Below are 27,230 nucleotides of genomic sequence, written 5' to 3'. Positions count from 1 at the left end.
TAACAGTGACCACCCAGAGCCTCAACTTTCTCACTTAAATAAAAAACTGAGAGTAACAATACTTGCCCTGTCTACCCACTAGATTGTTGTGCAGCTCAAGTGAGAAATTCCTAGGGATACGTTTCTGAACCATATACGACGTTTAAGACGTTGCCACTCTGTCACGTTTTTAAAATTTATTTTATTGGAGTAGAATTGATTTACAATGTTGTGTTAGTTTCAGGTGTACAGCAAAGTGATTCAGATATATATATATACACACACATATATATTCTTTTCCATACTCTTTCCATTATGGTTTATTACAGGATATTGAATATATTTCCCTGTGCTATACAGTAGCAACCTTGTTGCTTATCCATCCTATATATAATAGTTTGCATCCGCTAATGCCAAACTCCCTGTATGTCACATTTTTACAGCTCTAGTGTCCCCTCCATTTGACTGAGAGCGTCTCTGTGTGTCAAGATTGGGGTAAAATGTTGACCACTTGCCAGGCAGATGCCACACCTCCTAGTCCAAAGCCACCAAGTCATTAGCGAGAGCTTTTCCTGTAGAAATGCATGACTTCTGCTTTGAAACGACTTGCTGGTGAAAATATGTGGATGGTGGAAGATGTAATGTTTCCGTCTGCTTAAAGTTCTGCAGTTTTTTGCAGGGCAATTATCTGTATAAAATACTTTTTTTTTCTTTTAAGTAGAATCCTATCGCTAATGAAACCATATTTTGAACATGAAATTGTTACAAAGAAGAAAAAAATGTCATTATCCAGAAAAGCAGCAATAGCTCACACATCTGATGGTCTAAATAGAGGATTCCTTCTCTAGGGGAGATGAAAGTGATCCCCTCTTATCAGTCTATGAAATTGTTTGAGAATTGCGTTTTAATCCCTGGAACGAGGAAGGGAGATGGAACCCTAACGTAGGTTCCAGGCATGGGAAGTCAAATCTGAAATGTAGAGACAGGGTATATAGGCTATCACGCCTAGTCACTAATCCAAAAGAAATATGAAAAAAGAAGAGTTGTTTTAATGTTGGAAAAAGGCAGCTTGAAAGGTAAGGCTTCCTTCCTGCAGTTTCCCCTGGTGCCCTTTTCCCCGATCACATTTGCTAGATGTCCATTTCTGTAAGTTTTCCCTCTAGAACAAACCTATCATTTTTCACCACAGGATATTTCCAGCCTCAATCACTGCCAAATTCAATTGGCTTCTGATCTCATCGCTGGAAGTTATAGATGCAGATATTATTTGCACTGCGGTTAATTATGGAGCAATCAAACTTTGGCTTTTCCACTGTAATTTCCTCTGCCAGCTAATTTAATTAATCACCCCCAGCTCAGCTCTTCCAGCTGCGACCAGCAGGGTCATTAATTAAGCACGCGGCTGCAGTAGCTCACAGACCAGGTCCTGCTTCGAGGCTGCTGCCCACGTGATCTCTCAGGGAGGGAGACCTTTTCCCAAGCACCCAGGCGGATGAGGGCTGGGGGGAGCATTGCTCCGTCCCCTCCAGAAAGGAAGATGATTCCCCCCAGGCCCATCAGGGGCAAACAACTTTACCTGCAGTGGTGATTGGATTAGGAGACTTAACCAAGTTTAAAGAAGCAAGAGTGGGTGGACCTAGAAATTATCGTACTACGTGAAGTAAGTCAGACAGAGAAAGACAAATATCCTATGACATCGCTTGGGGAATCTAAAATAAGTGATACAAATGAACTTATTTACAAAACAGAAACAGACTCACAGAGAACGAACTTATGGTAAAGTTCAGGTGCGGGGGGAGGGATAGATTGGGAGTTTGGGATTGACATGTACACACGGCTGTATTTAAAATAGATAACGAACAAGGACCTACTGTATAGCACAGGGAACTCTGCTCAATATTCTGTAGTCAAAACCTACACGGGAAAGGAACTTGAAAAAGAATAGATACACGTATACGTATAACTGAATCACTTTGCTGTACACCTGAAACTAACCCAACATTGTTAATCAACTATACTCCAATATAAAATAAAAATTGTTTAAATAAGTAAATAAAGAAGCAAGGAGGTCTCACCTTCTAGACTGGCCAACTCGGTGAATTTACGGGAAGCGGTGACCGACAGGGAGCCTTCCGTCTTGGGTTTTCAGTCAGCCTGTGTGTTCCCCATAACGTGTGCGGAGCTCAGTTTTTGTCACGTGTAAGTGTTGTTTCCCGTGCAGGCCTGTCACGTTGATAATGTGACGTCGTTGGCTGACTTTTGTCCTAAGGGAAAGGTTAAAGGATTGTTTTCGTTTGGCCATAAGGAAGTGACTTTTTTGGTCTGCACCCATCAAAGGATGCATGAGTGCTTCAAGTGATTCTCCTTTGCAGAGAAGAAGACACACACGCTTTGCCTTGAAGAAACTATTTTCAGCAATTACCAGCTGACCTTTGCTGAGCAGAGAATACCCATGACTAAGAAATCACCGGAATTCCGTATAATTGTGTGTATGTGTGTGTGCGTGGATACATAGAGATACAATCACCCCAATTTGGGAAGCTTTCATACGATTACTGTTAAACAGAGAAATAGAGTTTGTTTTCTTATAATTTTGTGGGGGTTTTTTAACTTAATGTATTACATAGGAAGATTTTTATAAGTACTTTAAAGAAACTGGATATTGTCTGATCTTGTACAAAAGGATAAACTGATGAACAGGTGTTTTCAAGAGCTGTGATAAATCATCCTAGAACAAGGGAGGCCTCTTCTGAGGCCTGAGATCCTATCCAATGCCCTGCCCTCAATTAAATGAATCAAAGAGATAAATGTGCGTGTGCGTGTGTGTATGTGTGCGTGCACACACACACATGTGCGCCCACAAAGGTTCTAGTTGAGAGGGAGCAGGGCAGTCCAGCTCAGTAATTCAAGGGACAATAAGGACGCATTGTATGCCAGGTGGGAGAAACTGTGCAGGACTCACAAAGTCTGTAGGTTGGACCCGTCTGTCTGTTGAGCCGGGCAGGAAGCACCCCCGTCATAAAAGCCCGTGGCCTGTAAACACCAAACTTCCCTCCCGTCGGGGGTGTACGACTGGGAGGTCCCAGCAGGTAATGGCTGTAACTCGCTTTAGTTGTGTCTTCCTGAAGAGGAGGTGTCTGCCCAGCTGCCATAAACCTACACAAGTGTATTCAGTCTGGACGGCCAGCCCCGTGACCTGCTGGCATATTAAAATTTAAATGCACGGCCCGTTCGTTCATTCCACACTGTAAGGATCATTCCGGAATGAATTCTAAGTGGAGGGTTTTCTCCCTAACATTCCCGCTCTGTTATGAGACTATGGGAGATTCTTGAGCGTTGCAAAACAGCCATGATGAAAAGGGCTCCTGCACATTTCTGTCCTAAAAAAAAAAAAAAGTAACAGGCAAAAGAAAAAAAAAAAATTATTTTTCAGTCATTTTCCTCTAGAGAAACCTCTGTTTGGATCTAAGTAATTAAAAACTCTGAATTTAAAAAAACAACTCTGAACTCTGAGACAAATCTATTCATCACTCCGATATCAATTGTAAGAATTTTGTTTACTCATTTCCATTGCAGCTGCTCTAGTGCTGACCTCACAGCCGAGCCTCAGTTTCCGCCCATCCCGTTTCCCCACACCTGGAACCACAGACCCCGTCCCAGGTGGTGGTACCAGCTCACGTAGATCCCAGAGCTCACTCGAGCTGCTTCCTTTTCCTCATTTGTCTCTGCCTCATTCCCTGACCATCCATAAAAAGAAACCCAGCTCTAAAGAGAGCTGGGGGTGGGGGGATGCTGCTGGAAGAGGGGTAGGCAGGCCTGGGCGTGGCCAGGCCCCTGCAGTGGCCCCCGAGGGCACCCTGTGGTTTTCCAGGCCTGGAGAGCGGTCTGCGGTCCTGCTCCATGGGCCACCCCAGGATGTGGCCCGGCCAGCTTCCTTTGTGAAAGCGTGCCAGCCTGGGAGGAGGGCTCCCGGCAGGGACAATGGCTGTCCGTCAGGGATAACAATCCCGAATCCTGGCCTTGGGTTCACTGGGCTTGGTGGGGCGGGGCGATGGCCAAAACCCTGATCACAGTTGTCATGTCTCTGCTCTTCTGGCAGCCTGGGAGCAGGAGAGGGTCCATCCCAGTCACTGCATCTTTAAAACCTGCCCTCATCTCCACCCGCTTTTTTTTCTTCCCCCTGCTTAGAAACAGGCTCTGACAGTCCAAATGTTGGAAATAATTGGATTCTAAATTCTAATTCATCTGTAAAATATTCAGTGATTACATTAGCCTAATAGATATTATTTCTTACGTGGCTGCATGATTCTACCCTGATCGGATCTCAGTGGCACTCAGCGTGCCCCCCGATTTACTATTGACGTGCAATTCTCAGAGGCAAGACATAACTGCTTCCTTCAGCCTATTTTCCCAGGTTAAAAGTGAAAGTCATTTATGCTTCAAGGATAGGGCCTCCCGGCTCAAGTGCAGTTGCTAGGTGTATATTATTCTTTAAGAAGAGCAGTAGAAGAAAAATATTATTTTATGTAATTTTGAACCCTCTCTTTCTCCTCATAACGGGGAGAGACACTGACCTTTGAAATCCTTTGGGCAGCACTTTTCTTGTAGGTCAGGTAGGTTTTTTTAAACAGTTGGAAATTCTATCACAGTAAGACTGTGTCACTCGTAACATAGATCTTGTAAGTGTGAACATGGTCCAAAAATTGTAAATCTTCTTAAGGTACAATTTCAGCCCAGGCATCTTTATTCTTTATAGAATTCTTCGTCGGAAGTGAGGGAGGGAGGGAGGGCCGGGACCCCAGAGTTCTAGCTTAGGCGCATCGTCTGCCTTCCATTCTTTAGCCTCGTTTCTTTATTTCTTTGCCCGAGTTTAATTTCTTCAAGTATGTGCCTCCCCTCTCCCCTCCCCCACGCCCTGCCCTGCCCCCTCCCAAAATCTGCAAATAAAATTCACGGCTCCCTCCCTGGTTCAGTAGCTGGAAACAGCTGGTGGGTTTTGTGTAGCCACTGAACCAGTGGGGGGAAAAGTTTTGGCAAATACTCGGGAAACCCAGGACAGAGGAGGTAGGTAGACTCAGGAAACTGTCTTCGTGAGTAAATGAAGGAAACAAAGGCCGCCCAGCGGGAACAGAAGGGACACACACTCCCTCTGAATAGCTCCCTAAAAACAGAGCTGAAAAGGAAGAAGGCCGTTTGCTTCTGGGAATCCAATAAATTGTTTCAGGAAGTGAAAGTCTGTCCCGGCTAATGGAGCTGTGATTGACAGCGCTTCTCATTATGGAGCCCATCAGGGGACGGGGCGTTCGTTGCTGTTTAGGGGCGAAGTGGGAGTGTGAGGGAGCCCAGGTGGGAGTGTCAGTCTGCACCCCGACACCCCCTCCAAGGAAGACCACCCGGAGAGCGAAGGGCAGCCTTCGGGAGCTCCGCCCTTTCACCTGGTGACACATCCATCTCGGCGTTGCTCAGGAATCCACCCACGTCGTCCCCAGAGCCTGCCCTGCCCCCCACGGTTCCTGCGGAAATGGGGGTCGGGGGTGGGCAGTAGGGACAGGACCAGTTTGAGGCTCTGGACGGGGATCCTCCCAGGCGTGATGGCATGATCACCTGGCATCTGTGAACCTGTGGTGCAGTGGAGAGTCTGTTAAGGCAGTTAGGGGGCATCTTCTGTTAGGTGACAACAGAGACATAGCCGTACCCTTTGTCCAGGAAGGACCAAATCGGGGGGGGAGGGGAGGTGGGCTTCAGTGAACCCAGACTGATTGATCATTATCCAGGACCCCAGAATGGGCTGTGGCTAGAGGTGGGAGGCCAGCCGTCTTTGTGGGGAGGGGGTATTTGTGCGGTTGAGCTCCCCCTTCTAGAAGCTTGAAGGTGTGCAGAGACCTTGAGGGCTGGTCAGCCTTCACAGAAGGCACGTGACCGTACCTGGCAAGTCAGGTAAAACGTCAGCACCAAGCCCCGGCCAGGGTTATCCGCGTGCCCTGGCCTGAGGGACGGGTCAGAAAGGCCTGCTTGTCCAGTTTGTTGATGTGCTGATTGGGCAGGATTCCCCGCTGGAGCAAGAGAGACCCTCAGCCTCCGTAACTGTCATTTCCAGAAAGGTGGGGGGCTACTCCAGTGTCCTATCATTTTGGACTTCACCCATGCTGGTCACCCTCTCCTGGGTCCCAGCCTTGCCAGGTCTCAGAGAGTTATCCCCTCCACAAGCAGTTGGGGGCGGGGGGTGGGGCGGGGTGTTGTCAGGGGAGAGAATACATTTCCTCTACCCTCTTAGGTTCAGTACCTGGGGGCCTGTGAATTAAATTGACAGCAGACAGAATGACAAGAGAAAAGGCATACAAATTTATTAATTTTTAATTTTACACGCATGGGGGCATCCAAGAAAGAAGTGAATCCCAAAAGGATGGTGAGATTTGAGAGCTTATGTACTAACCGTCTTCATAACAGAAAGGGAAGAGGAGAAAGGCCGCTTACAGGAAAACAAACAACTTTTAGGAAAGATCACTGGGCCCTTAGGAGGTGACAAAGTTTATATGGGTGTGATGCCAACTTCTCATCGCTCCTGGGGTAAGAGTCCCTCCTCCCTGGTCGATGAAACTCCCAGGGAGGGGATTTACAGCCATTGAGCTCTTCTTTATGGAGGATCTGTTTGTAGGCAGATACAGGTAGCTCAGAGAAAGCCTTTTCCTGCATTTGTTGACTCTCAGATATCTTCAGTTCAAAATAGTCCTTCTGCCTGAGTGGCATATCTTGATCTTCCTGACAGCGTGGATGTTAGATTTCTGCCACTTCTGTAACAAACGACCACAAATTCAGTGGCTTCAAGTCATACAAATTCCTTATCTTACAGTTCTGGGGGTCAGAAGTCCAAAGTGGGTGGACACGTCTGCATTCCTTCTAGAGGCTCCACGGGAGCCCATCTGCTTGCCTTTTCCGGTTTCTGGAAGCTGCCCTCTTCCCCTGGCTCGTGGCTCTGCGTCACTCTGACCTCTGCATCTACCATCACATCTTCTCTGACTCCAGCCGCGCAGTGATAGGGCCACAGTGGGGTCCCAGAGTCACCGGTTCCAGGTATTAGAACATGGACAGCTCTGGGGAGCTTTTATCTGTCTTCCTCATTATCCTTTTCTCTTTAGAGATTGTGGCCCCATCATCGACCCCCGACCCGAATCGTGGCCCTGCCTACATGTTTTTCTCCATCCAGATATCTTGATCTCCTTTGCAGGGAATTAGGTCTCTTTGGACAGTGCTGTGAAGGAGTCTCTGACTCCAGCTCTGCTGGAAAACCAAAAGGCCCATTAAGCAAGGACGCATGTGGAGTCTGGGCCTGGTGTCGCCACTGTCTGTGACACCATCCTGAAACACCAGCCGCTTCTGATACACATGTCAGTGGGCTGGCGTGTCCCAAGAGGCTGCCTTTACTCTTGGGTTAGTGGATGGTAGGCATATCGTGAGGTTGGTGCCTCTGTGAACTTAAGTATTTGTTTAAGTGATTCACAGGCTGCCCACCAATTGTAGACGCTCTGATATTTACTGATGCATTTTGTGTTCTTAAGCTGCAGGAAATAGGGTTCGTTTTTCATCTGGGTTTAGCTGCACTTTAAATTTAGTAAACTAAATCCAGGGCCGTCCACGTAGTTGCAAACGAAGAGCACAGATTCTCTCTCTTATGCAGTGTGTTGGCTCCTGTGAATCCCATTACCACAGCCTATACTACAAAGGTAGTTCTTTCCCCACTGCGATGTATTTATTTATCCGTCTGCCTCTGTTCACCTGTAGCCCAGAACCTGACACAGTGCGGTACCTCACTCCTAGTGAGTGTTCGATTGACATTCTTTGAAAGAACGAATGCCTCATAGGGCATTAGATGTTGGTGGTAATCAAATCAGATTCAAAGAACTCACTTCAGGTAAGGGGAAGAAGGAGTCTATATTTCAAAGTATAGAGGTGGAAGGGAGCTGACATTCATCACTTCAGGGAATGGAAAAAGAAGGGGTGGAGACCGTACTTGGGGTGCTGTGCAGAGCAGGAAATGTCCAGGAGGAGAGGGTGCAAGCCAGACCAGTGATGTGGGCAGCAGCAGCTAAGTCCATTTTGTACATTTCTACACAGCTGGCTTTTTCTCAGAGAGCGTGCACTTCTGTGAATTTTTTTTTCCTTCAAAGAAAACATACAAAATTAAAAGTCCAGTCAGCTGCTTTAATGGAACGAGCAAACTTCCATGCTGTTTCCCCGGGCAGGTCTACATGTTTCCTCACTGTTCCAAAAAGAGCGTATTTACCTCTGTGCCTCTTGGTCCCCCAGATGCCAGGACTGCATTCCAGCAGATGTACTGTCCAGTGACCACGAGGTGGAGATGAATGCCCACTAGGCCTTAGGTGTGCTAGCATATGACTAGATGGTGCCTGACTAAATAATAGCACAGTGATACCAGTAAACCCTGAGGTTCCCCTGAGGGCCGGTGTCTGGTGGGGAAACCCAGAGTCTGGAATGAATCTTGTCCCATGTAGATTTCATGCTCATGTCAGGTCCTTGTTTCCCGCTGGAGAACAAAGACGAGTTTGCGTAGAAGAAAAGGGAGGTGGTTTAACCAGAAAGGCCGTCTGAAAATTAGGTTCCTGTACAGTCAGCATTAATATGCTGCTTTTCAAACATATAAAGGGGGATTGAATTGCAGGAGTGTCGGTGATAAAGGGTGCATTTGTGGAATGATAACCTGATTGGCGTCCCTGCCTTTTGAATGGCTGACGAGGTCTAATTGGCATATAACGCTCTATAAATTTATTAGCGGGCCTCGCCTCTCATTGGTGGACCTTCTGCTGTTAACCACCAAGAAATTACCAATTTTCAGGAGTTAGTCACTCAAGTCGCACTATAACTGGATTTAAAAAAAAAAAAAAAAAATCCACGCATAGGCTCATGTTATAAATCAGGCTTATGCCTCATACCTCAGGTCTCCAGCAGCAAATTAGTCACTTGGGTAGGGGAGTTTGGGGCAAGTGGGTTGCAGGGAAGAGCCCGTATTTACCGGGAAGCCCCACTACCCCCCACGTCTCCACTCAGCCGTTGCCTGGCCCAGGGCCCCAGCTGCTCAGGCCACCGCCGGGCTGGGTAGAAATTGCAGTTTTGTGGCCATTCTTGTCCAGCGCTTTGATGTTCTCAGGGATACTTTCAACCCCCGGGCATATCACGCAAAGAGGACACATCCACCCTCTTATTTCGGGAGCATAATAGAAATATGCAGGATCAGACATAATTATTTCAATTACTTCTCTCTGGTGTTTGAGACACACACTCGAGTCACAAATTAGAAAATAATATTCACGTGTTTCTTCTAATGGGTAACAGATTAGAGGCATTTTATCTTTTAAAATAATTTCCAAATGTGCCCCGGAAAGACTGGGGAGGGGCGGGAGAGAGGTGTGGGAACGTAGACACGGCTTTTCCAGGCGAGCCAGAGGCCCCCGTTGGAGCCAAGAACTGGGGACGGCGGTGTGCAGGAGGCGCGTCTGCAGTGTGCTCTCGGGTGTTCAGACTTGTGTTATTTTCATCCCTTTTTTTCTACTGGAAACTAGCAGAGACGGGGCTGCCATTTTCTCACTGACCACCGTGTAAACTCAGTCCTCGCTTGTCGATGTACGTGTGAACCCCCTTTTTGATCCCCCGTGCCACCTCTTCAGCCGTGCTTTCTACCCACACACCCCCCACACACTGGCGTGTCTGTACTCATTTTTCTGTCCCATCAAATTCCTGAAGCTAATCTGTGCCCCTCAGTCTGCCCAGGAGTGTCGGAGGGGATGAAGACAGAGGCTGCAGTGGCCCCGGGCCCCCAGGGCACCGTGTTCTGATGCGGGGATATCACGTCCCTCTAAATCATAAGGGCCCTCACAGTGCCTTTTTTTTTTTGTTTTTTTTTTGTGGTACGCGGGCCTCTCACTGCTGTGGCCTCTCCCGTTGCGGAGCACAGGCTCCGGACGCGCAGGCTCAGTGGCCATGGCTCACAGGCCCAGCCGCTCCGCAGCATGTGGGATCTTCCCGGACCGGGGCACGCACCCGTGTCCCCTGCATCGGCAGGCGGACTCTCAACCACTGTGCCACCAGGGAAGCCCCACAGTGCCTTTTTCATAAAGGAATTGCTTTTTATCAATTCGTGTTTTGAAAAATTGATTTCTTCTACTCTGGAAAACAGGTGGGCAGTTTCTTCTAGAACCAAACACACAAGTCCCACATGACCCGGCAGCAGCTGTACCCCATGGCATTCATCCCAGAGAAAGAAGGCTGACGTTCACACAAAAACCTTTTAACGAATGTTCACGCAGTTTTATTTGTAACAGCCCAGAATAGGAGACGTCCTTCAGTGGGTGATCCGGTTAAGCAAGCTGGGACACATCCGTGCCATGGAATAGCACTCAGCAGTGCAAAGGAGTGAGCAGCGATACACACAGCAGCTTGGATGGGTCATCAGAGAATTACATTGAGTGAATGAAGCCCATCCCCAAAGACTACAGGCCACATGATTCCATTTACAAAACATTCTCGAAACGGCAAAATTATAGAAACGGAACAGACGAGTGGTTGCCAGGGGGTTAGAGATGCAGAGAATGGGCAGGAGGGAGGTGGGTGTGGTTATAAAAGGGCAACCAGAGGGACCCTTGTAAGGGAGATGCTCCTTATCTTGACTGTGGCGGTAGATACGGAAACTTACCTTTAATGAGATTGCGTAGAACTAAATCCATACACACGAATACAAACCGCAAGTAAAATGGGAAATCTGAGCACGATGGCTGGATTGTATCGATAGCAAGATACCTTGACTGTTACGTTGTGCTGTAGTTTTTCAAGATGCTACCTAATCTTGACCGTGGAGGAAGATACAGAAACTTAACCTGTAGTGAGATTGCATAGAACTAAATTCATACACACAGATTTGAACAACTGCAAGTAAAATGGGAAATCTGAACACGATGGCTGGATTGTATCGATAGCAAGATACCTTGACTGTTATATTGTGCTGTAGTTTTTCAAGATGCTACCATTGGGGGACACTAGGTAAGGGGTGCATGGGATCTCTCGGTATTTCTTCTAACTACATGTGATCTACAATTATCTCAAATTTTAAGTTATAAAAACAAAGCAAAATCAATGGTGGCTTCCGTAAAAAAGAATCAGGACTCCTTAAGGAAACGGCTTATTCCAGATCTGAGAAAGTAGGATGGACCTAGGACATTGTGCTGTGCCAGAAAGCAAGAGACCGACAGGGAGTGAGGGAGACATGTCAGATAGAGTAGCAGGCAGCGCACAGGGCCTCCCACTGGCCAAACCGGAGCAATTTAAGGATCAAAAAGCATCATGTTGATAACAGTTTATATGACACACTTAGTTTTCTAAAGTCTAAGAATCTACAGTGATACTCCAGAAAGGGGCAGGGGGGTACCTCTTCTTTACAGAAGTTGCCAACTAATACACAGAAAGAATGAGAGAATCGGAAAAGCTCTGTCTTGTAACTGAGAATGTAATAATTGATCGGCGATCATAAGTGATGCCACAGCACTTGTGGGGGAAGGTCTTAGAGGAACAGGAGATTCACCGGCTCGAGGCATCCGCCCCCAGATCACTTGTTAGTTTTAAGAGGAAGAGGTTCCAGAGAGAGGACAGGGCCAGGAGCCCTGCTTTAACCCTGTGCTCAGACTTGGCCTTGGGACCACCCCCCAGTCTGTACCTCCTGATGTGACAGAGGAGAACGTGCCACCTGTGTAGTGTTCGCAACAGAAATATGTGACCTGAATCAAATCAGACAAAACAGGGTGGGGGACCTTCTACCATAGAACTAGCTTTTGGAGTCCTTGAAACAGTCAATATAATGAAAGACCAAAAAGGGGAGGGAACTGTTTATTAGATTAGAGGAGATGAAAGAAGTGGGGTGACCAGGTGCATCGCATCCTCATTGACTGACTTCTGAATTGGAAGGAAAATTCAACTCTAGAGGACATTTTGGGGGAAACCGAACATAGACCACATATTAGCAATAATAATGTTATATTATTTTTGAGGTCCTGGAGTATAATAGTATATGAGCCGTCAAAAGGCAGGCATGAAATGTCAGAGACTCACACGGTGGTATCTGTATGAGGGAACAAGAGAGCATTCAGATTCTGGACTTTATCTTTAATTGTGGTAAAATACATAGAACATCAAATTGACCGTTTTAGTCAATGTTAAGTGTACATTCCAGTGGCAGTAAGTACATTCACATTGTCATGCAGCCATCATCACCATTCTCTCCAAAACTTTTTCATCTTCCCAAACTGAAACTCTGTCCCAATTAAACAGTAACTCCCATCCCCTCTCCCCCAGTCCTTGAAAGCCACCCTTCTACCGCTATGAATTTGACTACTCTCGGGACCTCATGTAAGAGGAATCGTACAATATTTTTTGCGTGCAACTGACTTATTTCACTTAGCATCATGTCCTCAAGGTCCACAAATGTTGCAGCCAATATCAGAATCCCCTTCATTTTTAAGGCTGACTAATATTCCACTGCATAGCTAGACGACATTTTGTTCATCTGTCGATGAACCTTTGAGCTGCACCTCTTGGCCATTGTGAGGAATGCTGTGAACACAGGTGTACAAGTACCCCTTTCAGTTCTTCTGGCTGTAAACCCAGAATTGGAATTGCTGGGCCCTGCAGTAATTCTGTTTAGTTTCTTGAGGCACCTCCATACTGTTTTCCCAGGGTCTGGATTTTTGACACATTAAAAATGGAGTGTTGGCTGTCTCGATGAGATGCTTTTCTTCTAAAAACCTTTTTAAAGTCTCTCAAACATCCTCATGCACAAGGACAGATTGGAAAGCCCAGAGCATGGGCTTGAGAGCAGAGACTTGCCCTGGTCTCCTGGCTGCCCCAGCGAGCGGTCCCGCCTTGGACAAAACCATCCGCAGAAAGGGACTGGGCTGATGGAGCTTCCCAGTTACGTCAGGTTGTAAAATATATTTAGGGGGTAGATGTGGTAGTAGCTGGTTCTTAACGTTGCCAAGTTAGGAAATTAAATAAATCATTTACTATCACCATGATTTCGTGAAAGGACGTGTTAGCATCCAGAAAAGCAGAAAGAATGTAGCATCAGGAAAAGGCCTGCCTTAAAAATTTTAAAATCTAGCTTTATGGAAAGCTCACTACAGTGGATTGGCGACAGCTTTGCCACCAACTGATACTTGAAAGCGACTGGCCTGTCCTGGGCCATCTAGAGAAGGTATGGGGCTCAGTAGAGAATGAAAGTGTGCAGCCCTTGTCCAGTCATTAGCAGGAGTTTCAAGACAGCACCCTTAGACCATGACACCAAGCACAGGCCCCTTGTGAGCTCAGGGTGCAGCTGCAGAGCTTGCGCCCGCCCAGATGAAGCTGGCGTCGGGCTGGTGAGCCCCCGAGGTCTTCTTCATGCCACTGTGCTAAGATTCCCTCTCCAGGAAAAAGCTGAGCAGATAGACTCGAGTGTCGCCATTAATGTTTTAATGTCTTAATATCGAAGACAATGCCATTGGGCAAGTTAAACTCTGTGTCGATTGTGGAAAATAAAACATCTGACCAGTTTCTGCCTTCTGACCCCATTAGATAGAAGTTTGGTGATTTTAAGGAAAAAATGTGTCTTTAGCTTCTTTCATAGTAAATGCTTTCCTTACTCCAGAGAATTCACGAATACACTCCTGATGATCGTTCTTGGGATCAGCCCCACCCCTTCACAACCAAATTTAGAAAAAAACACTACCTAGTAGATGTGTCGATTTGGGTCTAATATTTTTAACATTTAAGATTAGTTGAGAATGAAAAACTAGCATCCTTCATTTGTTGGGTTTTCTCTAAGAGGGTCTCTAATAAATTTTCAGTTGTCATTACATTGGAATGGAATTCATCTTGGCCTGTGTGAGTGGCTGCTGGCAAGTCATCCCCACTGTAAGGAATGTCCAGCTGACCCCAATCATATTAGTGTCTTTCAGCATGTTTCTGTGTTTTCATATTTTGAAAAAAGATAACATGCAAATTTGTTCTAAATGCCCTTATCCATTTGCAAACCCTCTGGAATGCTTTTCCTCTTTTAAAATCCATTTTGTTGTTGTTGTTGTTGTTTTGTTTGTTTTGCCATTGAGGAACCATGTGATTCTTCCAATCCCCTCTGTGGACCCACCCCCAGAAAAAAATTAAAAGGAAATCTACATTAAGATGATTCTTTATTGTTTAAAATCAATCATCTTTTGTCTTAAAAAATAATAATATTACCAAAGACTGTAGTTCTTAAAGCCACTTGGCAGTTTTTACTAGAAACGTACTCAAAACTCTCCATTGCTTTCCAAATGAGTCACCACTCCATGACCTACAGCCTCTCCCTCTCCCTCTCCCTCTCCCTCTCTCTCTCTGTCTCTCTCTCTGTCTCTCTCTCTCTCTGTGTGTGTGTTTAATGACCACTTAGCCAGCAGCCACCGGGTCATGCTTGGCCCTCTGCCCCACTCCATCCTGTCGCTCGATTTTTCTTTTAAGAAGAGCTGTGGAGTTCTTGCTCCCTGGTGTTTAAAGGGCGCTGGTGCACACCCAGCAAAGGCTTCTATCCATTTTACAGTATTCCGAGTGGAGGAAAAGGGCCATTTCTCTTCCCTTATCTGTTTATGATGTGATATGTTCCAAAGCCGATCCCATCAGCCACTGTTATGGTGAACTTAATTCGCTGTGATGGGGGTCCTACCAACAGGGCTGCCGCGAGTGCCGCCGAGGTGCGTCCCGTTTCATGCCACATTACGCAGAATCTAGGACCGCCTCACCTGACTGCCTCAGGCTCCCTCTCACTTGGCACAGATTTATCGGGATTTATGCTTTAAAACAGTTGTCCGCCTTTTTTCTAATGTTGAACTACAGAAGCATCCAGTGTGTGTGTGGCTCCCGCAGCTGAGCTAGGGTTACTGTGTAAAAACCACACTCAATTTGCAAACTGACTCACAAACTTAGTTTATCAGACCAGCTTTGCACGTAACAATAAAGGCGTCTGTGCTAAAAGTCCAACGAGATGAGCTGTGTCTGTGAGTGGAAATGACAAGGAGGAAGCACAGAGACAAGAAGAGAGTCTGTGAGTGGAGGGAGGAGTGCCACGGCCGTGTTTCCCCTTAACTTCCTGTGTCTTGTCTTATTTTACGATAGATGAGAAAATAGGGAGAAATAGTGAAAACTTAAAAATAAAAAATATTTTCAATAAAAATATTGAAAATAAAAAACATTGAAAATTTTAAAAATTGAAAAAAATGTTGAAAATATTTCAGCTGCTTCTGGAACAATCTGATGTTCTGCCTTTTTCTACTGGCATAACCTGCTTCTGAAAATGATTCACTTAAGAGTTCGACTTTCTCGAAATTGCTCTCAGCGTCCCCACTCTGCTTCCTCCCCACTCCACCTGCCGCCTACGCCGGCCTCTGGGCTCCCTGCGCACTGCCCCCAGCTCTGCCCATTGCACCCGGGAGACAGCCCTCCACCCCTGTCCTGCCTTCCCTTGACCCATACCCACCTTTTCTAGCCTGGTGGCCTCCTGAGCGGACAGTTGCAGGGTTGACACAGGTGGGCTCTGGGGGCTGCGATTCCAGGGGCCAGCAAATGAATGCAGCAGGTTCTTTCATTCTGGAATGAATTTCTCACAAGTGGAGCCTGAGAACGCAGTGCAGGTGGCTCGCAGCGGGGCAGCGGATGAGGGAGACTCACTGGGCCGTTTGCCGGGGTCCCGGTGCTGGTGGCAGCAGGACAGCATCCACTGGAGAGGCCCCTCGGCTGCATCTCTGCCTCGTCTGGGAGTGGCCCGAGGTTGAGCTGGTCCCAGACAAGGTGGTTGAAAGCTATGAGTGGGTGGCTGCCCTGGGTGCTGCGCGATGTACAGATTCATTTGTCCAAACAGAAGGCTCAGCGGAGGCATTCCGTCGCACAGACCCGGGAAGCGGGGGGATGTCTGGCCCGACTGTGCAGGGCTCACCCAGTCCCAGGGGGGCACCTTCCATCCATCATTGACCTCCCAAGCGGATGCTCGTGGGGGCCTTGAACTTCAGAACCAGCCTCTCCAGAGGGGAAACTGAGGTTGCGGAGAGGATGAGTGCGGCCACGCTCCCCGAAAGGCCCAGGTCTCTTTTTCCCTGCAAGCACCAGCACATTGCAGACAACCAACAGGTTGTGGAACTTAAGCCGGGTTTTGTGCATTCATTCATCTAATGCCTGCTCACTTCCAGGCCAGCGCGAGCCGGTGACCCAGCCTGACGTCTCCTTTATTCCGGCTTTGAGGTTCCGAAGCAAAATCCTCCTAGGTTGCCTCAAACCTTTAGAGGGATGATGTTGCATTTGCGTCACTGCTTGTATCCTGGGATATACTCCCACTCAGCCCGGTCAGGTTGCAAACAGGCAGGTGCTGGGAGATGCCCAGGGCTCATGACTACAAAACCCCAGGCCTCCACCTGGACTTCGGACTAAGGTGTGGGGGGAGACGAGTGCCCTTACCCGCACCTTCTGGGACGGCGCAGGCCTGAGCCTCTCGCACGGGGCCTGCACCTGAGCACAGACTCTCACTCCTGGGCTGCCGGGGCCGCAGTCTGCCCACCCGCCCCCAACCCCTGCCGCCTGGCACACTTAACTGTGACTCGCCGCAATAATAAGCCTAATGCAGTTGACTTTATTTAATTAATAATGATCCTGTTCTGTTCCTCCGAGCTCATAAAGCACCCTGCAGGTTGGCAAAAACACTCATAATATTGATCCGAAGTCAGGCAGGATATTTATTTTGTCTTTGCCCCGTGAGCATAAATCCTTGCCCATTGCCTTCTGCTCTCTGCATGTGGGATTTACAGTGGCCAGTTTCTTAAAAGCTTTTGGTAATTAAGGAATAAATAGCCATCAGTCTTTGTTGGCTGCCCTCCCCCATCCCGAGGCCGGCCCCCTTGGCAACGCGGCCGGGGGAGAAAGCATGCGTGCCGGGGCTCGCAGTGGGCCGGGGTCTTCCCCTGCAGAGAGAGGAAGCCCCTCTGTTTTCCTAACATATTGTTCCAGCCCCCTCTACCATGCCTCCCCTTCCAGTTCCTGTTTTGCTTGAGGCCGAAAGACACTTGGGAAATTCCTTGCTGCTAGCTAGCGCTTTCTTTCCTCTTCCTGGCCTCTCGGGTCACCATTTAAAGCCGTGCAGGTCTCCTCCAGTTTCTCCATCTCACCCCAAAGGACATGCCTCCACTCCGGTACACTTTGCTGCAAAATCTCCTTTAAAATTACTGCTGAGAGACTTCCCTAGAGGTCCAGTGGCTAGGGCTCCACACGCTTCCAGTGCAGGGGCGGGGATTTGATCCCCGGCCGGGGGAGTAAGATCCCACATGCCGCGTGGGCGCCCAAATAAATAAATAAAGTCACTGTTGAAAAATCCTTGCCCACCCCGTGAGGGGCAAGGAAAAAAGATGTTTCTGGAAGAAGCAGTGTGATAAGCCCCCAAAAAGTTCTTGGCCTTCAAACATTTGGGAGGAGGGTCTCCCATCAAAATGAACACGTTCGGCTTGACACTGAGGGGGCTTCTGGGAAAGGCCATGCCTGCCCAGGGTCCAAGCCAGAGAAAGCCTCGTTTGTGGAGATGGGAAGGCTGACCGCTCCGCACGTCACCCCAAAACATTGTCCATCCTGCCTCCACGGTGGGCCCCTTGAGGACCCAGGGAACGTCTGGCCGCAGCTCCCGTGTCTGCTCCTGGGGACCACAAAACGGTGCTGGAAGTCAATCAGAAGCTTTGTGGTTATTTGCTAAAATGGTCTTTGCTGGGAAGCCAGCACGTTAACCCTGTTACCCCGGGCCCTCCCTGCCAGACGCCAAGCACAGCTGGTGGCGGCTGAGTGTGGCCGCATCCCTGTAGCCCTCCGGTGGACAGAGGAGGGGCCCCCGACCACATCAAGACGGCGTTGCTCTAAGGGGCGTGGCGCGGGTCTCGTGCGGCTCCAACTCAGCCTCAGCTTTCCCGAAGGGTCTTTGAGACCCGCCCTGCCCTTAGCTCCTCACTGACAGCGCGCGTTTGCGGTGCTCCAGTGACGTCATGGCCACCAGCGGTGACAGGTGCCCGCCCCCCGGGACCCGGCTGCCTAGAGAAGCTGCTGTCCTGAGTGCTGGCCTCTGCATTGGCTTCCGTTCCACTCCGTCTCCCACACACACATTGGTGATTTCCTTTCTCTTCATTCTGCGTTTATGGTTATTCCCAAATAATTTGGGTAAGAAAAAAATGGGAGAGAAAAACCCTCCCTAGTGCTGATCTAGACAGGTTGTCTGGATGAGCACGATCCCTGCCAGGATGGAGAAGCTCTAGATCCAGTCATAGAGACGCTCTAGACCGTCTGCACTGCCCGAGACAGCAGCCGCCAGCCCTGGCGCCACTGAGCACTTGACCCGTGTGACGCGTCTAGAGGAGCGGGACTTGCTGTTTCATCTGGATTAATTTAAACACCTGTGCGTGGCTCATGCTGCCCCCGGGTGGTACAGCTCTAGATTCTCCAAAGCGACTCACACTTGACCCATCACCACGTGGTGAGGTGATTGAAGAGAACGGGCGGGCGGAGTGCTGGGGACTCGGCTGGAATCCCACAACGCAGGCGATGCCCTTCCAGATGGGATCAAGTTTCCTTATTTGGGAGGTGGCAGAGCCCGGAGGAAGAGCTCAGGCAGTGACCACCGGGGACAGCCGCTTGGGCCGTCACAGGTCGGGGACCCAGCAAGACCGTCTTCACCTTCTAAACTGTGGGGGAATGATAGCAGGACCTACCCCACCAGGTGTTGTCAGAATGAAACCAGATAATTGGCCCAGCGGCTAACACATCAGAAGTACTTAATAAACATTAGCTCTGATGCTCTTGGGGATTTTCCTAGTGTGTGTAACAGAGTCCAGCTATTTTAACAGTGACCTGTCCATGGTTGATCACTGCATGCCCATTGCTTGGTAAATAAAGGTCAAGGAAGGATGAGAAAGGCTTAAAGTTTACTATAAAACTGCAAACAAAGATTAACATATACACAGTACTATATATAAAACAGGTAACTTGGGCTTCCCTGGTGGCGCAGTGGTTGAGAGTCTGCCTGCCGATGCTGGGGATGCGGGTTCGTGCCCTGGTCTGGGAAGATCCCACATGCCGCGGAGCGGCTGGGCCCGTGAGCCATGGCCGCTGAGCCTGCGCGTCCGGAGTCTGTGCTCCACAACGGGAGAGGCCACAACAGTGAGAGGCCCGCGTACCGCAAAAAAAAAAAAAAAAGGAAAAGCCGTGTCTGTCAATTCCAGACTCCACCCTTTTCCCCATCTTCTGAAGCTTGCCACAAAAATGACCCGTCTCTTTTCCTGAAGCCTTTCCTTTATGTCATGATTTCCCAAAATATGGCCACAGTTCTGCCGTCACACATGCATGGTGTTCAGCATTCGACATGTAGGTCACTCGTAAAAACACGGCGGGTGTTCCAGGGTCAGGAATCGTCAACAAAGCCGGTCACCGTTGTCACCATCGTCACCGTCACCAGCAGCACCATCACAGGAAGCGCTCCTGCGGCTTGGAGACGGCCCCTCCTCAGTGGGGCCTCGCGGGATTTACTGGTGCTGGTAGTTGATTCCATTCGGCGGGCACTAAATCTGCGGGTTGCAGGTGAGGTGCGCCCCCGGGATCACCTTTGGTGGAGCCTTGGCCGAGTCAACACCCCTCAAGGTCAAGTGCGGCAAAGCCTCATCTGTCAGGCTGCAGGCCTAGCAGACCAGCTGAGCCCGGCAGACCCCACAGGACCCTGGAGTCACGACTTCCGAGACCCGGGCCCCAGGCTCACACACGAGGCAGTTTCCTGGGCCCAGAGGGCATGGAAGGCTACCTGGAAAGGGTTTCATCTTAGGCAAGAAGGAGAGAAAACAGTTACTCCTGTGCCTTCGACTGTATCTTGTCTTTCTCTTTGGGGGGATTGGGTTGGTGTCTCGTGATGAGTGGCCCGTTCTCTCATTTTCCCTGGTCCCGTGCAGCTGATTTATTTAAAGGTGTGTCACCGCAGGGCTCAAATGAGGAGCGGGGCCTCCTCCTCTCTGCTGATGGCCAGCCGTGCCAATAATTCATTTTTTAGCTCATTAGCTAACGGAGGCTGTGAGCAGTGAGCCTCCAGGGGACTGGAATGAGGTGAGGTGATGTACTGCCAGCTACACTGCTCTTGAACTGGCCTTCCTTGGGGAAAAAGAAAGGCTGGGCCGAGACAAGCCGGGAATCCCAGAAGCAAAATTGGGACGTCAGAGTCACCATTAGGGTATCTATGCTTTGGCATCGTGGTTTCTTGGGGCGAATGGTTTTAGACAGAATATTCTCGCAGAAAAGGAATCATCGTCAGAGTATCTGTCTTTCCCATGGTGACTGTTGGCACAGAAGCCAAGTGGAAACAATGGACCATGTGGCTGTCCAGTGTATTAGTCAGACCAGCTGCCATAACAAAATACCATAGACGGGGGTAGAGGAGGCGGAGGGGTTAAACAATACAAGTTCATTTTCTCACAGCTCCGGAGGCTGGAAATCCAAGGTCAGGGTGTTGGCAGGGTTGGTTTCTGTTGAGGCCTCTTCCTGGCCTGCAGACCCACCTACCGGCTGTGTCCTCTCCTCTGTGCACGGGGAGAAAGACCCCCAGCTGTCTCTTCCCCTTCTTATACGGACCAGGACCGTGACCTCAGTCCCCCTCGATTACTTCCTAAATGCTCTGTCTTCAAATACAGTCACGTTGGGTGGGGTAGGGCTTCAGTCCACGAATCGGGGGGGGGACACAGTTCGGTCCATAACATCCAGGAAGGCCTTAGATGCCTCAAGGCCACGGGCAGAGGCCAACCAGACTTGGCCCCAGAGGTCCTGACATCTATGGGGTCGTTTGTATTTGCTGAGCACTCCTCACCCCAGTGTCTCAGGTCCTTCTGCACCCTGGAGGGGGAGCCCCACAGGACACCCATGGGTTTGTCAAGGCCTCTGGCCAGGGTCCCCTCGCCCACCCAGCGGGAGTGTCAGGCCCCACCCCCCTGCCCCCAACGCCGCCTCATCACCCGCGACGCCCCCACGGGGAGCGCTTGTGTGCACGACAGCAGTGCGAATCCTGAGAGATGTTATTCTCTTCAAGCATCACGACAGCCACGGCTGCCATGTGTCGGGGAACCACTGTGTACGGCCAGCACTTCATCCGAACACGTGACTTCAAATTCCAAAACCACCTTGCCTGCTGTAGACGTCACTGTGCCCGTTTTACAGATGAGGAAACGAGGGCCCAGGAAGTGACTGAAGTTGCAAAGATCTGCACCACAAAGAAGAACAAAGCAAGCACATGAACGCCAGCCTCTCCAAGGCCGAAACCCGCAGCCTTTTAGCTCAGTGTGGACTCTCTTTTCCCTCCCTCTGGCCACTGCAGGGAGCATGCAGAATTAAGCTTTCCTCCCGATTTGTCAGCGTGGACAGTGACCGCAGGACATAGGCTGTAACTAATATTAAGCACTGATGCACGCATGGGGGTTGCTGAATTAGCTCCCACAAAACGGAAACGTTCCTGAATCCCCTGCTCCTTCCAGTTGGATTTCAGCTGTGGAGAAGCAGCACGCCTGACACAGACTCAAGGCCCAGTGGTCTGCCTTCCTTTGCTCTCCGGCCTCCTGGTGTCTGGAAAAAAAAAAAAAAAAACAAACACTGAAACATCACCGTCCTGCAGGACCCAGAAGCTGGCATCGAATGCTTATTTTTAAATAACACAAGAAGTTTTGGTGAAGAGCCGTGGTCCTGTCAGATAATAAAAACCGTGCATTGAACAGATCTGGGGATGCCCTTGGTGGAGGTGAGGGGCCGTGTGGACATGGGGCTGGGAAAGGTGGGCCCCAGCGAGAAGGCTGCCTAGAGGCTTTCGCTGCTTTTGTCTCCCGGCAGCATCACTTGGGGACGGTTCCCAGTATCAAGCCTGTTTTCTGTATTTGAGTTGTTGGAGGTTCTGAAACCCTTACAAATGATCATCACCCCGCTCCAAGCTAAGGAAGCCCAAGCCCCAGGCCCTCCTCCCTGTTCCTCGTTTCACATACATAATCTCAGAGTCTTCCTCTTACAGAAGGCTCCCCAAATGGTACGTGTTTTCAGCCCCACGAAACCTGGACCTGCCTTTATTACATATTGCGAACGACACTGATTTTTAAAAGCAAAGAACAGCTTAAATGCACTCATCATTCAGACACGTGTCGAGTTCAGTGAATTCAGGTGAGCTTGGGGTGGGGCGTTCCCCAAGAGACCACACGGACCACGGCAGAGGAGCTAGAAGCTGGGGGGTCTGATCTCGTTCTTTGGCTGGGGTCTTCCAATATTAAAAAGAAAATGGAATAATTGCAGTTAGGACTATAGCTACCGTGTTCCATCCTCTGGTTTGTCCCTGAATGACTTGGCAATGAGTATTAAAATCAACCGGAGCAGAGGAAAAGAGGTCTGATTTTAATGCCTACCAAGAAATGAGAATTAGCAGATTGGAACTTGAAAATCTGGCTGTATCTCGCCCACTACTGTCCCTTTTCATTTAATTCGCGTTTTGCTCTTCGGCGATTTATGAAATGCATCAACATATGTTTAATACTTTTGAAATAAGGTTTTTAAGTAACACGAAAAGCACGGCCCGGCCTGGGGTTTCTTCGCCTTTCACCTCTTCCGGTGTTTCCAAGGTGTTGCCGGCGCTTTTGTGCTTGTATTTTGGCCCAAGTGAGGGAGGCTGTGCAGCCGGCCTCCGGGTGCTGGTGTGAGTTCTCAGCTGCAGCCACGTGCTCGTCCTAGAAATGGCCTAATGAAAAGGGTCGGGGGGTCGCTCGGGGGTCCCTCGTATGGACCAGGAAGCGAAGCAAAACTAATCCAGATTTACTCCTGGAAGAAAATGTTTGCCTAAGTATTTAGAAACAGATTAGGGCTAACCCGACACTACATCACTAGGAGCAATGTCAACACGGGTAAAAGGTGTAAACAGGGCCTTTATTCTGTACTTGGAAAGGAAAAATGTCACGGGTAACGAGTTTTCTTTCTCCAGTCCAGCGGAGGCCCCAGGTGATGCCCCTGTGTGGTTTGTAGCTATGTACCCTCCTGACTCCCCCGGAGAAAATGCTGAGTTTTAGGAGAGAGCAATTGTGGATCTGTGTATATGTACGTCTCTGTGGGTAATTACAGTCACTTCTTATCTCTAGGGCTTCTGTTGCTTCTTTCATCAGCCTCATCAAAGAGCATCCGTCCGGGGACTTCCCTGGCGGTCCAGTGGTTCAGACTTTGCCTTCCACTGCAGGGGGTGCAGGTTCAATCCCTGGCCAGGGAGCTAGGATCCCACATGCCTCGCAGCCATAAAACAGAAGCAATATTGTAACAAATTCAATAAAGACTTTTAAAAAATTGTCCACATCAAAAAAAAAAAAAAAAAAAAAAGCATCTGTCCGGCCTAAGGTCTCCCACCCCACTCCCCCTACCCCCGCTCCCAACCCCGGCCGCATTCTGTTCCCAGACTCTCTCATTTCAAGAGCTGCTTGTGAAATCTCACTTCTGTCTTGTGCATTTCCCCCCCAGTTTTTTCCCCCCAGCAGTGCTGCAGTCTTGAGGATTACTGAGTTGTTTTCAGTGGTCTTCACCTGTATTAGAAGAGGCAACACCCAAATCCACCCTTAGCGGCCCAAGTGCACGAGTAGACGGCCCGGGGTCTTCTCCTTCCGGTCAATATAAACACACCTTGCTGTTGGTTTCTTCTCTCCTTCTTCAGCTCCTCTCTTCCCATCCTGCCCCCTCCTCCCTTCCCCAGCCCTCCTTCCAGATGTCTCAGGCAACATACTGTCCTCTTTGGGCCCCAGAGAGTGGGCCTGTTAGCACTCCCACCCCGCTGGGGTTATGCTCCTGGGGGAGGGGCACCAGCTGCCATGCCCGTCGTGCCTCACACCTTCCCTCCCCGTGTCCTCCTGCCCTCTGCACCCTGACTCAGCTCTGGCCTCAGGGGCCCCCTGCCTGGCCTCCTAGGCTGGGCCTCAGCCCACTTGCCCTGGAAAACCCCCCCGGCTGCTCTTCGTCTTGAAGGAGTCGTTGACGCCCTCCCCGAGGCTCCCCCAGGTGTCCCGAGAGCCAACAAAGCCGAGCAGGGTCACGAGCTCCGCTTGCATCTCTTTTCCCCGTTGGATTCGCTGCCTTTTCATGTGTCGTCTGTAGCAACGTTTTCTTCCACGGGGGTGTCTGTAAGGCCCCCGAGCTCACACACCCCCCCTCCCCGGCCGATGAGGTTGAGAACTAAGCCCTCGAGGTCACACCAGGTGGGAGAGCCCACCGGCCACCCTGCCCCCTGGACTCCAGCCAAGTGGTCTGTAATCCTGGCTCTGACTGTGGCCGCTTAAAGTGGATGGGGCCTCCGAGCCTGTGGCATCCATCCTGCGTTGGGCGGGACCCCGGGCAGCGGGGTGATTCTTCTGGGGCCACAAAAAGCAGAAGAAATCACATGAGAGGGCTTCCCTGGTGGCGCAGTGGTTGAGAGTCCGCCTGCCGATGCAGGGGACGCGGGTTCGTGCCCCGGTCCGGGAAGAGTCCACATGCTGCGGAGCCTGCGCGTCCGGAGCCTGTGCTCCGCAACGGGAGAGGCCACAACAGTGAGAGGCCCGCGTACCGCAAAAAAAAAAGAAAAAAAAAAAGAAATCACGTGAGAGCTCAAGGCCGATCCCTGGTTCTCACACCTTAGGACATCAGAATCCCTTGCAGGGCTGGTTAAAACACATCCCAGGGGTTGTGATTCTGGGGGCTGGGACGGGGCCTGAGAACCTGCATCTCTAACAGGTGCCCAGGTGGTGCTCCTGGTGGGAACCCACTTTGTACACTGTAGGGAAGCCTTTCCCCCGAGGGGGGCTTCCTGGTGCCGGGTGAAGACACTTGTCACCGCCCCCTGGACGCCTCCGGACCACACACCACACACATGGTGGTGGCTGGGCAGAGGGGTGCAGCCTCAGTTCTGCCTCGCGGTCGTGACCTCGCCTGTCTGGTGACTCTTGCAGGGAAGAGAAGGAGAGGTGGATCCGGGCCAAGTATGAGCAGAAGCTCTTCCTGGCCCCGCTGGCGTGCACGGAGCTGTCCCCGGGCCAGCACCTGCTGCGGGCCACCGCCGACGAGGACCTGCGGACGGTCATCTTGCTGCTGGCGCACGGCTCCCGGGACGAAGTGAACGAGACCTGCGGGGAGGGGGACGGCCGCACGGCGCTGCACCTGGCCTGCCGGAAGGGCAATGTGGTCCTGGCCCAGCTTCTCATCTGGGTAGGTCGCCCACGCGCCCTCGGCACTGCTCCGCGGGCATCATTCTGGGAGAAGGCTATCGTTGCCCGCCTGGAAGTGGGAAGCATTAGTAATAGGGAATTTAGGATTTGGGGTGGGGGGGCTCCCTTTCAGCCCACCTGTGTGAGGGCACACACAGAGCACCAGTTTAAAAGGGAGGAACGAAGTCTCCTTACGCGGGCACAGTGGTCCACTTTGCACGGCATTTGCTAGCGTTTCTGCCGGGTTCATCTTTGGGATGACCCCGCCTTGGGTCAAGTGTAGTTGGCGATGTTCCTCTTGTTGCTTTTACAGAAGACTCCCGTCATCGTTCTGTGGGGAAGGGGTGGAGAGAGGATATAAACTGAGCGGTTTATGTGGTTTTCCCGTTGCCACACCTTTGAATTTTTCGTTCACATAACACAGAAGTGCTGGACCCTAGACTTTGAGCCTTGATGTGGTCGGAGTTTGTCAAAGGGCTTCTTCTGGACTCTTCCGATTAATTTCCGCTGGGGAGAGTTATCTTTTTAATCTCTACTGAAGCATTTGCCATGCAGCTTGAATGGGGAGAAGAAAGGGAGAAAATGACTGTGCCACCAGGAGCTGCTTCGGAGAAGCCCACACCCCCTGCCTGGCCGCTGCCTGCATGCCTTTGGGGTCCTTGGCCACAGCAGGTCCCCATTCGAAGGGTGGCGGAAAGCTGCCCGTTGAGAGGGTCCTGGGTAGGGAGGAGGGGTGTGTGCTCACCAGTAGTGGGACACTGTCCAGAGGTGGGTCACCTGCTGGGGGCTCTTCTGCTCCCAACCCCAGGGGCAGGCGATGGGTCTGTCCAGCACAGCTGAGAATGATGCCAGTTTCTACATATTTTTACCTGACTCTTGGGATGGCTGTGATGGGAGAACTAGATACACAGATATCAGAAACACTCAGTGTTCAGCTTCATGTTAGCAGTTGCATATGAGTCTGCTGGGGCTGCCCTGACAAAACACTACAGACTCAGGGGGTTAAACAACAGAAATTTATTTTCTCACAGTTCTGGAGGCCAGAAGTCCAAGTCCAAGGTCAAGGTGAGGGCAGGGCCTTTTTTTCCTGAGGCCTCTCTCCTTGGCTTGCAGACTTCTCTCTGTGTCCTCACAGGGCCTTTCCTCTGTGTGCACATGCATCCCTGCTGTCTTTTTCTCTTCTTATAAGGACACAGGTCATATTCGATTAGGGCCCCACCCATATGACCTCAGTTAACCTTAATCACCTCTTTAAAGGCCCTATGTCCAAATACAGTTCCTGTGTTGGGACTTCAGCATATAAAGTTTGGGGGAACACAGTTCCATTAACAGATTGCATGCCATCTTTCCCCCTCAAATTGGCCAAGAGTTCCCTTAATGCTAATGCTTCCTGAAGACGAGAGATGAGACTCCCATCCATGGTGGTGGAAGTGGACATCAGTCCACCCTTTCTCAAGATCCAGAAGCTTAAAACTATTTGTGTAATTTAATCTCGTGTTACCCCTTCTAGTCATCACTCTGACAATCAGAGATCCTGAGAAAGGTTCTATATGAGGCTGTACATCACAGCACTGTTTAGACCAATGACAACTTTAAAACACTATGTGTAGGGACTTCCTGGCGGTCCAGTGGGTGAGACTCCGTGCTCCCAATGCAGGGGGCCTGGGTTCAATCCCTGGTCAGGATTCGATCCCCACATTCATGCCACAACCAAAAAAAAAAAAAAGATCCTGCATGCCACAACGAAGACCCGGCACAGCCAAAATAAAAATAAATAAATTTTTTAAAATAATTAAAAAAAAAAAAAACACAATGTGTAGCTACCGAGGACAGAGTAACTGAGTTATGTTCATACGGAGGATATTATATGGCTGTTATATGTCATGCTTTTGAATAACTTTTAATGATCTGAGAAAATGATCAGAGCACCAAGTTCAGTAAACAAAA

At 49.8% G+C, this 27,230-nt stretch overlaps 1 protein-coding gene across 15 annotated transcripts in view; it reads left to right on the top strand.

Moving 5' to 3' along the window:
* Positions 1-27,230, top strand: part of AGAP1 (ArfGAP with GTPase domain, ankyrin repeat and PH domain 1) — a 559,516-nt gene that overhangs the window by 523,969 nt on the left and 8,317 nt on the right. For all 15 annotated transcript variants that reach the window (XM_067740138.1, XM_067740144.1, XM_067740143.1 and 12 more), the window contains one exon: positions 25,029-25,284. In XM_067740138.1, the coding sequence (XP_067596239.1) occupies positions 25,029-25,284 (256 nt within the window). The remainder of the gene's footprint in view (positions 1-25,028; positions 25,285-27,230) is intronic.

Source organism: Pseudorca crassidens, chromosome 6 (genome assembly GCF_039906515.1).
Source record: "Pseudorca crassidens isolate mPseCra1 chromosome 6, mPseCra1.hap1, whole genome shotgun sequence".
Classification (NCBI taxonomy): Eukaryota; Metazoa; Chordata; class Mammalia; order Artiodactyla; family Delphinidae; genus Pseudorca; species Pseudorca crassidens.
The sequence above is the reverse complement of the archived record's forward strand: the minus strand, read 5'-3'. Positions and strand labels throughout refer to the sequence as shown.